This window comes from Hyaena hyaena, unplaced genomic scaffold (genome assembly GCF_003009895.1).
Source record: "Hyaena hyaena isolate Hyena2069 unplaced genomic scaffold, ASM300989v1 scaffold_255, whole genome shotgun sequence".
NCBI classification, from domain to species: Eukaryota; Metazoa; Chordata; class Mammalia; order Carnivora; family Hyaenidae; genus Hyaena; species Hyaena hyaena.
The window spans coordinates 2,110,767-2,125,720 of record NW_024080888.1 but is presented as its reverse complement, the minus strand read 5'-3'; the positions used below and the strand labels follow the sequence as shown (position 1 = coordinate 2,125,720).

General features: G+C 38.6%; 1 protein-coding gene across 4 annotated transcripts in view; it reads right to left on the bottom strand.

The window, feature by feature from the left end:
• Positions 1-3,967: 3,967 nt before the first annotated feature.
• GPRIN3 (GPRIN family member 3) overlaps positions 3,968-14,954 on the bottom strand; it is a 64,786-nt gene continuing 53,799 nt past the window's right edge. For all 4 annotated transcript variants that reach the window (XM_039245378.1, XM_039245377.1, XM_039245379.1 and 1 more), the window contains one exon: positions 3,968-13,032. In XM_039245378.1, coding sequence (XP_039101309.1) covers positions 10,585-12,918 — 2,334 coding nt within the window. In that variant the 5' untranslated portion in view covers positions 12,919-13,032 and the 3' untranslated portion in view covers positions 3,968-10,584. The remainder of the gene's footprint in view (positions 13,033-14,954) is intronic.

Sequence of the window (14,954 nt, the reverse complement as noted above, 5' to 3'; positions counted from 1 at the left end):
TCCCAAGAGTGAAGACATGTGTGGAAGTGCCCAGCAGAATATCTGGCACATAGCTATTATTCTTTGTGTTGACTTTGGGCAAAAAAGAACATAGATAACAGGCAAATACTTTCTAGCTCTTTAAGAAATCTTACCTTACTTCTAAACACCTGTAACATCTTTGACAATGACTTTCTCCTTAGTTTTTTTTTTAATGGTAGGCCAAGGCCCTCTGCTGTTTGATTGAGAGGTGTCAAGTGGGAATAAAAAAAAAAAGATGTAGGAAAATAATCATCCTTGAAATGCCAATACTCCTACCAGAAATCTTTCAAGCACTTTCAGTTTCCATCCTGACAATCTGAATTTCAACATGTTAGTCCTCTATGATATATTTAGAAAAAACCGGCTGTGGAACATTAGGATAGTTCTAAGGGCCTAAAGATTTTAGAACTCTGTAAATTAGCTGACTGGTAGTCTAGGGTGGTGTTGAGGAAAATTAAACAATGTTGGTATTCATGAGTTCATTAAGTATGGGTGGTAGACTGAGGTGATCCGATGTGGTTTACAAAGAAAGACTCTTCACAGGAAACAAGAAGTATTTTGAGTTCACAATCAATCCAGTGAAGCCAGATTAAGCTATTAAGGTTGCTCTTGTGTTTAGACTCAGCATTACAGATGTTACAGATGTGAATTGGTGAGAACAGTTGGCTGGAAATGTCACCTAAGGAGACAAGTGCCTGGTTAGTGAAACAGAAACAACTACAGGCATAAGACAAACTATCTCAGCCCCCTGAGGACCTTTGCGTGATATAACTTTTCCACAAGTAGTATTTATATCTTTGGAAACGCGTGAGGTTTAACTTTTAATGGCAGCTCTATTTTAGACCAAAATAGTGTGTACTTATACACACAGAGTAGTTGGAAAGTTTTTTTTTAATTCTAAAATTTTTTTGAGTTTATTTTTTTTTTTGAGAGAGAGAAAGAGAGCAAGCGAGCAGGGGAAGGACAGAGAAAGAGAGAGAGAGAGAGAGAGGGAGAGGGAGGGAGGGAGAGGGAGAGGGAGAGGGAGAGTCCCAAGCAGGGTAGAGCTCCTCAATGTCAGGGTAGAGCACAATATGGGGCTTGAACTCATGAACAGTGAGTTCATGACCTAAGTTGAAATCAAGATTCAGATGCTTACCAAACCGAGCCACCCAGGCATTCCATAATTGGAAAGTTTCAAACAATCACTCTTTACAGTATATAGAAAATTTACTAAATTATTCTTGAGAGTTGGGGTTCATAAATCTTATACCTCTCCCACTCTACAGTTTCTTGATGAAGACAGATTCAAGGAGGCACAAAGGAATCCAATTATAGTGTTAGTTTTATAATGATTAAGCTAGATTGGGGGACATGGCTGGACTTCAATCTTCTTCTAAGAATATAGACGGCAGGATCTCAACTTATTTACCCAGGAGTAGGCAGAGAGGCTGAAACAGCATACATCTGGATGGCCCTGTGCAAAAGGCAGCTAAGCCTAGCTGTGAGCTAATATAAGCTTGAACATAGATGCTCTATGCCACCATGAGAGATGGTGCGCCCTATACCTCCACACCCTCCTGTATTTCCATAAATGTCAAGCTCTTACCACTTTCACCAAGCCAAGAGCAAAAGTACATGTGCGCGTGTGCACACATACACTGCCATCAAGAGCAGGGAAAAAAAATCACTGCTTCTCATCTACAAGTATGGTTGACTCTCTGGGAATCCTATTTTAATTAAAGGAAAAAAACCCCTTTCATTGTAAATACTTTCAGCTTCACTGCAGATTTCTAGCAGAAGTGTGTCACACTGAAAATCAATTGATTCTAAATGTCCAGGGCTAAAAGAACACTTTTGATAGCAGTGCAAAAGAAATAACAACAAAAAAACCCAAAGTAAATTTGAATCTATATTGTTTATTATGGAAAATGCAAAAAAATCATACTTAAAATTTTTTGAGGGTAAAACAAAGTCATCCGTCGAATTTCCTTCCTTCCTTCCTTCAAAAATCAAATCCAAAATGAGAGCAAAAGTGTATATAATTCCAAAATCTTGATCTATCCTTATTTAAATCCTAATATTCCATCTTTTTTCTAGGAAGTAAAATGTTATTGGTAGGTCAATTCCTGGTGGATGGGGACTTTTTTGAATAAACCGCTTTATGACTTTCATATGTAGACATCATGAAAAGATATAAATTTAGATTCTAATATTGATACATTCATAAATGGAATTTCATTTTGAGTACTACTGTTTTTTTTTTCAGAGATTTAACATTATACTACACTTTTGGTCTTTCTCAGCTGAGTATTAACACACACAAATGATTTTCACATTGATAGCTATAATTTTTCTGCGTGGCATTTAAATTAATACACGCCATCCAAATAAAACACATGAATTTATCTTTTAAGCAACAGTAAATATTGACAAACATCAAGACTTCACATACTCTGCTCTTTATAAACAAGTATGGTTTTAGTAGTTTAAAAACACAGCCAGCTATAGTTATAATTATAGTGTTCTTATGATTGGTTAACATTTCATTTTTATCTAAGATATAAAGATGGCACATGAATTCTCCAAAACATAAATACCTATTAAATATTATTAACTTTCTACTGAGAAATGGTTATATTTGCACTTTGCCACATGGGGTTCTCTATTAATGGAAACTCTTGTATATCCATTTATATCTTCAACCTAATACCCAGGCAACATAGGTTTCAGTGTCAGGGAATCAGGGTCAAATTATATTAGATTTTAGGAACCAGGTCAGACGTTTTGATCTCTAATAGCGTATTTCCTTTTAGATAAAACGAGAGAAACTCAAACATCAGTTCCCTAATTAGAATTGTGATGTTGACAAATGTTGTCCAGTGTTGACATTTGGTGGCTAATGTCTCTAATCTTGTTATCTGGTGCGCACAGTATTACCTGTTATCAATAATAGTAATTTACTTGAGTCCATTTTAAGGAACTCCCAAATGCTCATATTCTATTACCCTGCCAGCATCATCTGTAATTTTTAAAAAAACTTTTACTCTTTGACTTTGGTGTTGCTAAACATTGTTTAGCTCATCTCAAGAGAATGCCTACAATCATTTTCCTCTTCAAGGGATCATATACTGTTTTGAAATCTAGGAATAGATCTCTAAAAAAATGGTAGAGCTTTTGTCAGCCTGTGCAAATAAACACACTAATAAATGTACAAATGGAGCCTATAAAATATAACTGATTTTCCCCAGTGTTCATCATTTCCATATGTAAAATTAGGTGCTTAAAGAACAGCACTAACCCTTTGAAGGTTGTTCAGGTACCAGTCTATAGCAATAACTAGATTTTCATAGTGAGGCAGGGCTTTCCTAAGCACCAAATCTGCTACCAGGGAGTATAACACCATTTAATGGGGAACATTTGATCCCATATTAATGTATAGAAAACAGAACAGTCATGGAAAGGTGTGGTTTTCAATTGTTTTAATTTGTGATTTATTTAAATATTAACAGTATGAATAAAATGCCTTTATGTGTGTAAGCTATTTACAGTTATGCCATGTACACATTTTTACGTGTAGAAAATGAAAATACTCATTGATTAGCCCTTTTGAGGCTTTTGAATAACTGTTTCATTTTCCTGCTTTCCTGTAACTCTTTGAGGATTTAGGTTAATTCATACAAGGTATGTACACAATCACACCCATAGTATGTACATCCTAGTCACACACTTAACATGGAGAGGATGTGTGAGGAATGTAAATCATCCCGGTGGTCAAAGAACTGACCTTACCTGTGACTAATGGCATGGTCAATTAACTCGGCATATTTAGTAACATGCCAGTGTATTGCCAATGTATTCAGCCTTTGTGATAATTATGTTACCTACTCTCAGAAATGATAAAAAAAAATACACACACACAAAACAGCCCTTTCTGACCTTCAAAAATGAAAGGACAAATTCTGTTACTGAATACATACACACTCTTCTGTTGACTTTATTCATTTTCATACATGTGCCTACCTGATGACAGAACTTGGTTTTGAAATGGGACACGGCATGTTATATTTTTGCTACACATAAAAAGAGAAAACCAACCACTCACAGACTATACACACTTACAAAATATATTGACATACCACAACCAGCTACAGTATTATGCACAACGTATTGTTCACACACTAGTACAGCAGAGATAAATACATTTAGGAATTTAGTAATTTATTAGTGTATTTCTTTCTTGAGGTTTCTGGCCCTGTTGACCTTTCTCAGCCTCAGGAAAGCTGTCTCCAGATGTCCTTAAAACAAAAATTAGTCTCTCCTCTCTCTCTAGGGATTGAGGAGCATGTATAATACTGCAATCTTCTGATTTACCAACATCATTTTAAGATGTGATGGAAAACATTATGCAAAATAATCCACTCAAAGATGTGGCCTAAAATAAGCGTTAAAGAATCTCAGCTAAAATCATTAAGAGATCCTGATAAATGTGAGTAAGCTCCTTCTACCCATTCAACATAGTTTGCTGTGTACAGTCTTTACGTGTTATTAAAGCAATGATATAAAACAGAAGTTTATCCACTTAAAAGTTTTGCTAAAGAATGGACCATCTAATTTTTTAAAGTAACAAAGATTAATGCTAGCAGTAATGTTAAAAAGCAAGCCATCATTTTCACCCTGCAAATCAGTGGATGACATCCTTGCAATATAAGAGACCAAGAAAGAAGTTAGAGTTTCTCTCCCATTTATTTCTCCTTAACACACTTAAATCACTAGGGTATTTCTCATCATAATTCTCATCATGCTTGGTGGTCATTAGTATCATTTTCTAAAATGCAAAAAATATGACTTATTTTTTTGCAGCCAATTGATTTTGATCTTGAACTGAAAATATACTCAATGAAGGGCTATTATTTAGCAACGCCCATCTGGAATATCATTTTCTGTAAGGCATTATTTGAGGCCCTTTTTGATATGAGTACTCATGTTTTAATTATTTTACATTTGGGAACACATTTTTTTTCCAAGCTAAGGATGGTAATCCTCTAGGCAGAATTAACTGAATTGCTTTCCTACATGCAAGTGTCCAGGAAGAGTAACTACCATATATTTAACCCCTCTGTTTCAACAAAGTTTCTGGTTAGATCTATCGCGAAGTTTAAACTAGCAAGACATTTTGACTCCTTTTTCGTCTTGGCTAGCATTAAGACAGAGATGTTAACCATATCTCTACTAAAGTTCACCAGGGCTGTATCTCTTTATAGAGCTCCTAGACACATTTTTCTAGCAAGAAAGCAGAAATTATGCCTTTGCTTATTTTTCCTGTGGGTTACAGTCAGTCTTCATGGACAAACCATATTACATAATGGTGTGCCCTTATAGATGCACTTGCTGGTGTAACTGCCTCTTTTTGGCACATTATTGCTTGGCTTTAATTTAATTTTCAACAGTCTTTATTCTCACAATGAGTATCTGAGATATCTGGTCTTAAAAAAATACCAAACTTGTGAATGACATCTTGTTGCACCATTCTGGCCTCCACAGTTGTTTCACCAAGGCTCGTGGTTATTTAAATGTTCTTTATAATTATCATCACCTTACTTTAACTAATAGCATAATTTTTCAAGATTTTTTTGTTGTTTCTATCTACACATATGTACAGATGTATTGGATTTACTTTGAGAGGTTATTTGGTTGTGGCAAGTGAGTAGTTTAGCTGGTGAGTGTTCACAGTTAAAAGTAGCTGTAATGACCTCTGGCAGATGTCACTGATTACTTGTGAGACAGAATTTTTCCACCTCAATCCATCTTCATTTATGTCCTTGGTCATCGCAAATAAAGTTTATCTCATTTCTGCAGCCAAGGAGAATTTTTTTTTCCAAGAGCAGGATAAATTTCATGGAAATGTTTCAGTATTTACAATACTATTTTTTCCCCTTTTGCAAAAATGTCTAAAATTTTGTAGACATCCTTAAGCCCATGTGTCTGCAAAGATGGCATTTATAATTACTCATCCAGTTGCAGAATTCCGTTAACAAGGGTATAGTTACAAGAATGAACAGGAGATTTAGCGTATCACCTGTTATTTGCCAGGTGGCAGCAGTCGACCCACATTTGGAGAGATTCAACCAAAAGGGCCCCACACAGCATCAAAGAACATTGCTAACAGAAAACAAAATGCTCGGATATCAATATAAAATAGCAAACACTGAAGCAGGCATGGACAAGGCTTCTGATTCGCTGTGTAGACAAAGCAGGGGTGGGGGGACAAGACGGACAGCTCATTTACCCAAGATACTACAGAGTTCACTGTGTTATCACCACAAAGAGAAATTCACAGGCCTCATTTCTCAAATACCATTTAGGACAAAGCAGGGGAGAGCAAACAGCGTCATCTCCATGGCAGCATCGTAGATGATTAGTGAATCAGGCAGCGAGAGGCCTACGCAAGGCTACAAGTGCCCAATTTTCAGTAAAAACACATATACATATATGCAAACCTTATCCTAATGTATTGTTTTTCTTTATACTGATTCTTAAAAAGTAGACCAGAGATGTAGTGAATTATATGGTACTAGAAATGGACAACTTTTTTAACACTTGCACAATATGTAGGAGGAATAGAAGATAATTTCTCATATTTTGGCAGCAAAATGGTAACAGTGGATACAGCAAAGGCCAAACAATTTACATTAACAGCATACTCATATATATCCTCTGTAAACAAAGTTTAAAGTCACGTTATATTATATTCTTCATGGGGTATATACAAGTATTCCCAGAATGATGGGAACTCCTAGAAATGAGAGAAATAACATTAGAATTAGCCAGAAACAGTAAAACCTCGATACTCTGGGATGCAACCAAAAGTCATTTCCTTCTTCTGTTTTCTACTTGAAAAGGACAAGCTCTTATTAAGGATTTGGTCCCAAAATTCAACCTCTAGGGTATATCTTACACATGCATATTCACTACAATTTGTTTAAATTTTGATATGTAACCTATAACATGAAGAATACCGGTATCCAAAGTACCAATTATCAGACAATTCTAAACATTAAGAAATCATAAAAATTCAAATTATATTCAGCATAGCTGAACTTGTCAAGATAGGAAAACATACTAATATATTTTATAAATATTTCATTTTGGATGCAAACAAAAAGGTTTCTCTGACCTAACAGAATGTTCAACTTACGCTGCTGGTCTAAAACTTAAATGTAGAGCAGTTGGTCTATGGCATCAAAGCCAATAATCCAGAAAGACATAATTAGAAAAGCACTGAAGATAAACATATGACAGCTCAAGCGATGACATTCTTCTTATGGTCATTAAAATAGAAAAAAATCAACAATTTAAATTAGAAATTCTACTATTCACTGGGTAAGCCATATAGCCTCTTAACATTTTAAATATTTCATTATCTTCCAGACACTGTGTTCTAATTCATCTCTCTTATAGTATTCGTTTGAAAAATATTTTCTATTTCCTCCATTTATCTCAATGACTAAAAAGCATTTAAAAGGAACAGGAACATCTAAAAGAAATGAAGGCCCCAAACAACTTTCAAACTAGTATGTTGTGCAGCAGGGCTAGGAAATAGCCCAACGAATTCAAAGAATCTGCTACAAAGACTGTTTTCTACTTTCATTTTGTTGAACAAACCTAAGGAGTCACGAGTGATGTGCTGAATGTAAATGCTCTGTCACAGATCAAAGTGAAGGAAAGTTTTCAAATTAAGGTTTTTATGGTGTGAGCACTTGGAGTGTCATAAAGCAAAAGCACAGCTTGACTTCAGGAGGCTTCGTTATTTACCCACTCGGTGATCTATTTCATTACTGTTTTGAAAAGCTGTTCCTTCTTTAAGATTCAATACACAAAGAAGCAAGAAAAGTTTTGTACATTTTTGTGACAATCTCTAGAATGTGGTAGAAGTAAAGGTAAAAAATGAAATAATTAAAGATCAAGAAGGAAAGGCTAGTTCCAGTACCAAAGAAAACCAGTCAAGTTTACTAAATCAGATCTTAAGTTTGACTTTGAGAGGCACAACTGCAACCCTATATTTCGTTTTAAGTAACTTAATGTACTTTTCTTCATCTGTTTATTTAATGTGAGACAAAGTTCTACAACTCTCTTAGGCCTCTGCCTCATTTTTAACTTGAACTATTTACAATTTATAAACTTAAATTTGTAATTTATAAATGTAAATTATAAATTTATAACTTAAGGATTTATAATTCACGTGATTACCCCAAACTCATAAGAATAAATATTACTACCAGATGCTAAATTCTTCCTTTCCTCCTATTTTAATGCAGGAACAGCCTGTTCTGGCCACTTCACAGCAGAGGATTACCTGGGGCCCACCCATCTGGAGCGGGTACTGCTGACAGCTGCTACTGTGTACACAGGGTATTCTCTGTGTGTACACAGCATGTATGCCAACGTGCGAGGGAGACAGGCAGTGAGGAAGGGGTGGGAGTGACATGACATCCTGGCAAAGCACAGAAGCCACATGAATGAACACTACTACAGACGGGTATTTGAGGCCAGAGAGAGTTTTAGACTAAATCTCTGATCGTTGATAGTAATTTGGTTGGTAATTTCATGGTAATTTCTACTTTAGGTAGTATTTTTAATAGAGGCCAATTGGTAAGAAATGGAAAAGCGTGCCATATTTAAAAATTCATTCTAAGTTCCAAGTGTAACCACTGCGATTTTACCATTCTTAGGCTCTAAGAGCGCTGTGACTGTAATCTATGCAGTCTTCATATACGGTCCTTTTGCTTTTAAAGAAATCAATGGCTATTTACTAATTTAGGTTCTGCCCAGTTTAGCATGTGGTGTTAAAGTTCAGGTACAAAAGATTTTTCCCTATATGCTCAGATTCTGCAAAAGAGAATATATATTTAAAAAAAAAAAAAGCCAAAATAGAGATTGTGAGTTGACCTCACAAATGCCATTTATGCGTCACCAGAGAATACATGGCCAGACACTCTTTTCTGGTTCATCAAGGGGAGCAAGCTCAGAGAAGGCTACCAGAGAGCATCCCTCTCACGTTTAACAATTTGATTTTCTAAATGCAAGGCGCAGATGAAGGATCTCCCTACGATGAATCTAGGAGGGGAACCTTTTCCAGGGCTCCATCCCATCTCCCTCTTCCACACTCTCCAACTCTCAGGACCTGATCATCCCAGCCCAGTGCCCTGCAAGACACTAGGGTACAAATGGAAACTCCTCTTCTCAAGGCAAGTGAGGGCCGAACTCAAACAGGTGCCTCTGGTCTCAAAAATTACAGCCCGCTCGAAGCTCAAACCATGTTTTAGTAAGGGCCTCTATTTCTACTGGGTTTGAATGATAAGATACAATGGTATTTCTCTTAAAATCAATAAGTTCACAGAGGTTAACTTTTTACTACAGATGAGAAACTTAAGCAACTAGATGATATGAGTCTACCTACAAAAACATGAGGAAGCTTATGTTCTGTTTGCTGTTCACTACATTTTCCATTAGAAGCTACTGCGCAAGCAAAGCAAGTCAAAAGGAAAACACAAACTGCACCCTGTTTATAGGAGCTGAAATTAAACCCACTGCTTTTGTTACTTCCTTTTTTCAACACAGAAAAGAGAGTGATTGGCTGTTTATAATTCCTTACTGAAACCTTAACATTCTCAGCAAAATGTTTCTGGAGAACGCTTGCACGACACAAACTTTAGTATTATTAATAATTTGATGACCCCCCTTTCAAGAATTCAGTTGCATGTATTTCCTCTAAAGAAACAGGAATTTAATCTCATCAGAATCATAGAGATGTCCCTTTGCCTTCAGTGCAGGAAAATATATAGATATAAATTCAAGTTTTATGTGGGCAGTATTTATATTCGAAAGCTCAGCTAATTTTCCTAACACAACTTTCTTACATTTATTGACAGTATAACAAGGTTTACCAAAACAGTTATCGCAGATGTTGACAAGTATTAATTCATTTGGTATTGTGTGCATTTAAATGCTTTTCCTTAATGTCATCTGACTGAAGAGTCAATTTGTTTCACAGTTTTACATTACAGTTCTTACCATTTACTTAAATTTTATGTGGTGATAGCATTCTTATAGCAATATGACTAAAAAGTATAACAGTGTTTTTGCTAGTTTTAATATTAAGCAGGGATTTTAATGGAAACACCACATTGTGTGATAAATTGAGGCAGTAATACAAAATTAGACGTATTTAATGATAGTGCTAGTTCTATAAGTAACATCATATTAAAAAATCCAGTGAATATTATTTCCTCTTAATTAGGGTCATTAACCTTCAGTGGAGCTTTCTTCTTTTCTCTTGTTCTTTCTTTCAAATTGAAATGATATTTTTTATTTATGGACACCGAATCAAAAGACCCAGAAACTCTTAACAGCAACTTCCAATAGTTAATTCTTGCTCGTCTTCCTGTTTCTCCAAAAAAAAAAACAAAAAAAAAACCAAACAAAAACCAAAACTAAAACAAACAAAAACCTAAGCAAGCTTTGACATACACAGACACTTAGGAATACCGTAAATATACACAAGGGCTCCCATACATGCTCCTTTCAGTCTAGCACAGAAGAAGGGGCAGGACGAACACAGCAGTTGGGGCGCCGAAAGTTCTGCAGCATGGACTGTAAAACACTGTGCTGCCTTCCTTTGAGCTTTTTATTTGAGGAAGTATCTGAGGAAATGGATCTCCGGGTCTGGCTGTTTTGAGCTTTGATTAATTTCTCATGTTCCCTGATTTGTCTTTGCAGATGGTTCTGGATTGCGATACCCAGGGACTCCGGGTCCAGGGAGGCACCGTACACTTCCCAGGTCATGCCCTGTTCATCCCACACAACGTCCCTGACACGCTTTGACTGTTTCAACTGCAGCTTGGAGTCGGCGCCCAGCTGCTTTTTCTTCTCTCCTGGGGTGAGTCCCACCTGGGCGGCAGCCGCTGTCACATTTAGCTTCTGCTCCTTGAGGAACTCGCTGACGCGGCTGGCCCGCCGTGGGCTGGCTTTGGCCAAGCGAGAAGGGGTCCTCTTGCCTGAACCTGGACTGGAGTCCCCCATGGAATCGGAAGGCAGGCTCAGGCTGGTGGCTGTCTTGGTCTGTCTGTTCTCCTCCAGGGTGCCCTCCTGGTCCTTCCTCACTGGGGAGGGTGTAGAGCTGGCAGCGGACCCAGTGCCTCCGCTCTCTTGAGATTTAGGATTGAGCAGCAGGGTTTTGCCCTCTGGCCTTGCTCTGGCATCAAGGATATCAGTGCCCCTACCTTCTTGTTTTACTGTCTCAGGAGATACAGGCTTCTTCTCTTTTGCATCTCCTTTAGCCGTGGGACCCGGGCTTCCGGACTGGTCTGCTTTGCTGGCAGGACCACAAGAGTCAGAGAGTTGGCAATCTGCGTTTGTTTTGTGACCGTCTGTGGTTTTCACTGCAAACTCTGATGGCTTGCCTTCAGCTTTCCTCACTTCATGATTTGTTTCAGTTTGACTTCCTGCACTGCTAGAAGTCTGGTCAGTGGGGCTGGCTCTCAGGGATCTGGAATTCACACCGGAAAGCTGTACAGAGGGGGGCTCTTCCCTTGCTGGGGTCATTCCCATGGACCTCGTATCTTCCTTCCACAGATCCTGAGCATTTCCGGATGCCACGGTGATCGATGAGATCTTAAGGACCTCACCTGGTAGGCTCACCAATTTGCATTGCCCTTGGAGAGCTGTGGAAACAGCAGCCGCTGCCTGGATGCGCACATCTGGCATGATGCCAGGGCACAGACCGGACTCCCGGGGGGAGTGGATGTTGTCAGATAGCTCCAAAGTGTGGCTCCCACTGCCACTGCCATGGCAGATGACACGCAGCTGCTCTTGTGGCTCCAAACGCTCAGGAATGGGGGTTTCCTTTAAGAACGCGGCGAGGATGCTGGGGCTGGTGGAGACAGATCTGCTCTCCACACTTGCCACTGCCTGCACCCCAGCGTCTTGCAGGGCCTTGCCGGGAGCTTCCATGACCTCACCTGCAGCTTGGTGGGTCATTGTACTTGCTTCTTTGAACCTCGACACCTGATCTGAAGGACACGTGGAGACTTTGCTAGTGAGGTGGGGTGATTGAGGTGTCATAGAAGTCACGGCTTGGTTGTCTGAGGTGGTGGCCGAGGGCTTTTTGTTCCCTGAACATCCATCTTCTCTGGCAGCAGAGTCACAGGACCTTGTGTGGGAGTCACATATGGCTCCCAGCCTTCCCCCTTCAGGTTGGCCTATAGGAGACGAGGCGTTACTGCACACGTCGGCTGCTGTATTTGCAGTCTGCAGCACTCCCTGCATTGTTTCTTGAGAAGGAAAACCACAGGGCACTTGGTCTTTGCTGTTGCCCAGGGTGCTTCCCACAGCGCAATTTGACTTTTCAGGTTTTTCAAGAACGTCCCCATCCGAGGCTCTCTGTGTTTTCAGCCGGGTATCTTCAGGTCCTGACAAGGGGCTGGCATTGGGCTGGTCACTTGGGGTGGCCTGGTGGGTGTGCTGATTGGCTGGCATTGTAAATGCTTCGTCTGTGAGATCCTTTCCTGCTGCAGAACACGGGGCTGGCGCTGTGGGCTCGCTGCTTCCTGGCAGCTGGGTAGTCTCAGGAGAACTGAATGTAGGAGACACTTTTTCCACCTCATTGAAGACCCCAGGAGAAGACATGTCTGGCTGGGTGGTCTCATGCTCCAAGGCCTGCATCAGGACCTCAGCAGCTGCCCTGGGGCTGAGGTCTGGCTCTGCAGGAGCGCTGGAAAGGCCATTGGTGTTCTTACACAAGAGGGCTGCTGGAGGCCGAGGGGAGGCAGGCTGCACTTCTCCTAGATCCTCTTCTTTTCCAGAAGCTGCGATCAAGGAAGTTATAGCTGATCTCAAAGGGTCAGGTACAGTCCCCATGGAATTTTTCTTCAGGAAAACCTCAGAGCTCTCCCTGGAACAGTGTCCCACCTGGGAAGCAGTCTTAGCTCAGAGTGGAGATGCAGTCAGGGATGATTCCTCTGAGGGATCAATCTGTGGATCAAGGAAACATTATCATTAATTTGGTACAGCAGTTAGGGGTTGAAAACACACCAACTGGCATTTGTACAAGATCTTATAAGCTCATTAAACCTTTTCCTCTCGTATGCATTGATATAAAAAATAGATCTTTTTTTATAAACAGGAAGAAAGATTTTCAAAAAACAGTCTTAATTACACAAGTATTATTTGGTACATTAGTTTCTGCGTGCATCCCATTTCTGTCTAGCAAATAGGTTTTTAATATATTTACCTAAGCATTTGATAACTACCCAAAAGTCATTTGTGTAGTCTGATTTTCCAGATATCCGAAAATCCTATAAAGCTACTGTAATCAAATCATTAAGTATTGAAATAGGCCTAAACAGATAATGTGAAATAGAATATCTGGAAATAGATCCACATATAAATGAGGATTTAATATATGACAAGAGAGGCATTTCAATTTAGTGGCAAAATGATGGATTATTTAATATACGAAGCTAGCAAACTGTTTATGCATCTGGAAGAATATAAAGCTAGATCTTTATCTTATACCAACTCTAAAAATAAATAATAGATGGATTTAGATAGATTAAAAGTTAAAATGTAAAATAAGTAATTAAATAAGTAAAATCCTGTAAGAAAATGTAGGACCCATAAATATAATCCAGGGGCAGAGAGGGTAGGCTTCTTTTGGCCAGGGAGAAAATACAGAAACTAAGAAACACCATAAACATAAGTGATTGAATAAAACCCAAAAGTTTTGTATGGCAAAAGATACCATACACAAATACAATAGATTTGAAAAACAAGTGTTTAAAATCCTAGAGGACAGGCAAAAATATCTGTGATATAGCAGAAGCTCTTAAATATTTACAGGGAAAGAAAATAGTTCTTTGGAAAAATGGACACAGAACATGAAAATGCAGCCCACGACATAGGAAACATGACAGTCAAAAAGCTTTTGGAAAAATGATCAAATTCATCTGTAGTCAAAGAAAGTGCAAATAAAGTAACAACCAGATTTTACTTTCCATCACTTGCACCTGCAAAGACTTTTTAAAAAAGAGCTGTAACATTATGGCCTGGAGAGACCTAGTAAAAGGAAGCATTTTTATTAATTGTAGGTACATATTGTGTATTTTGCTACAGCTTTCTTAGGGAAGCAGTTTAGCTTTTAAAGCTAAAAAGACACATGTCCTCGACTCAGTGATCCCAACTCTATCAACAGAAAGAAAATACCAGCATATATAGATAGAGATACAAGTATGTTTACTCAAGTACTATTTGTAGGGGCAGAAAAAACTGGACACAAACCGATTTCCGTGAATAGTGGGAGTAGAATAGATCAGGACAAATCTCTACTGTAGAGCGTTATGCAACCATTAAAATAAACGGTTAATTGGGCTGAAACTTTCACTTGGGAGGGATTTCCCCAAGGTATGGCTGAGTGAGAAAAGCAAGGTAAAGAAAAGAATATGTACATTTTCCTTGTTGTAAAACAGTGACCTAAAACACACTCTGACTTAAACACACACTGACCTACAGCAGACTGTGTATGTGTAAAGACATGTTTGTATGTGATTATATAAATTCTAAAAATATTTAGAATGAGGCATATTAGGTCTTAAAAACTTTTTTTTAACATTTATTTATTTTTGAGAGACTGAGAGACAGAGCATGAGCAGGAGAGGGCAGAGAGAGAAGGAGACACACAATCCGAAGCAGGCTCCAGGCTCTGAGCTGTCATCCCAGAGCCTGACGTGGGGTTTGAACTCACAAACTACGAGATCATGACCTAAGCTGAAGTTGGCCACTTAACGAATTGAGCCGTCCAGGTGCCCCAAGTCTTAAATGGAGGGAGTGTGAGGAGTAGAAGACAGAAAAAGAGAGATGGAGGTACTGAAAGGTGAGAAAAAACTGAATTTTTAAAA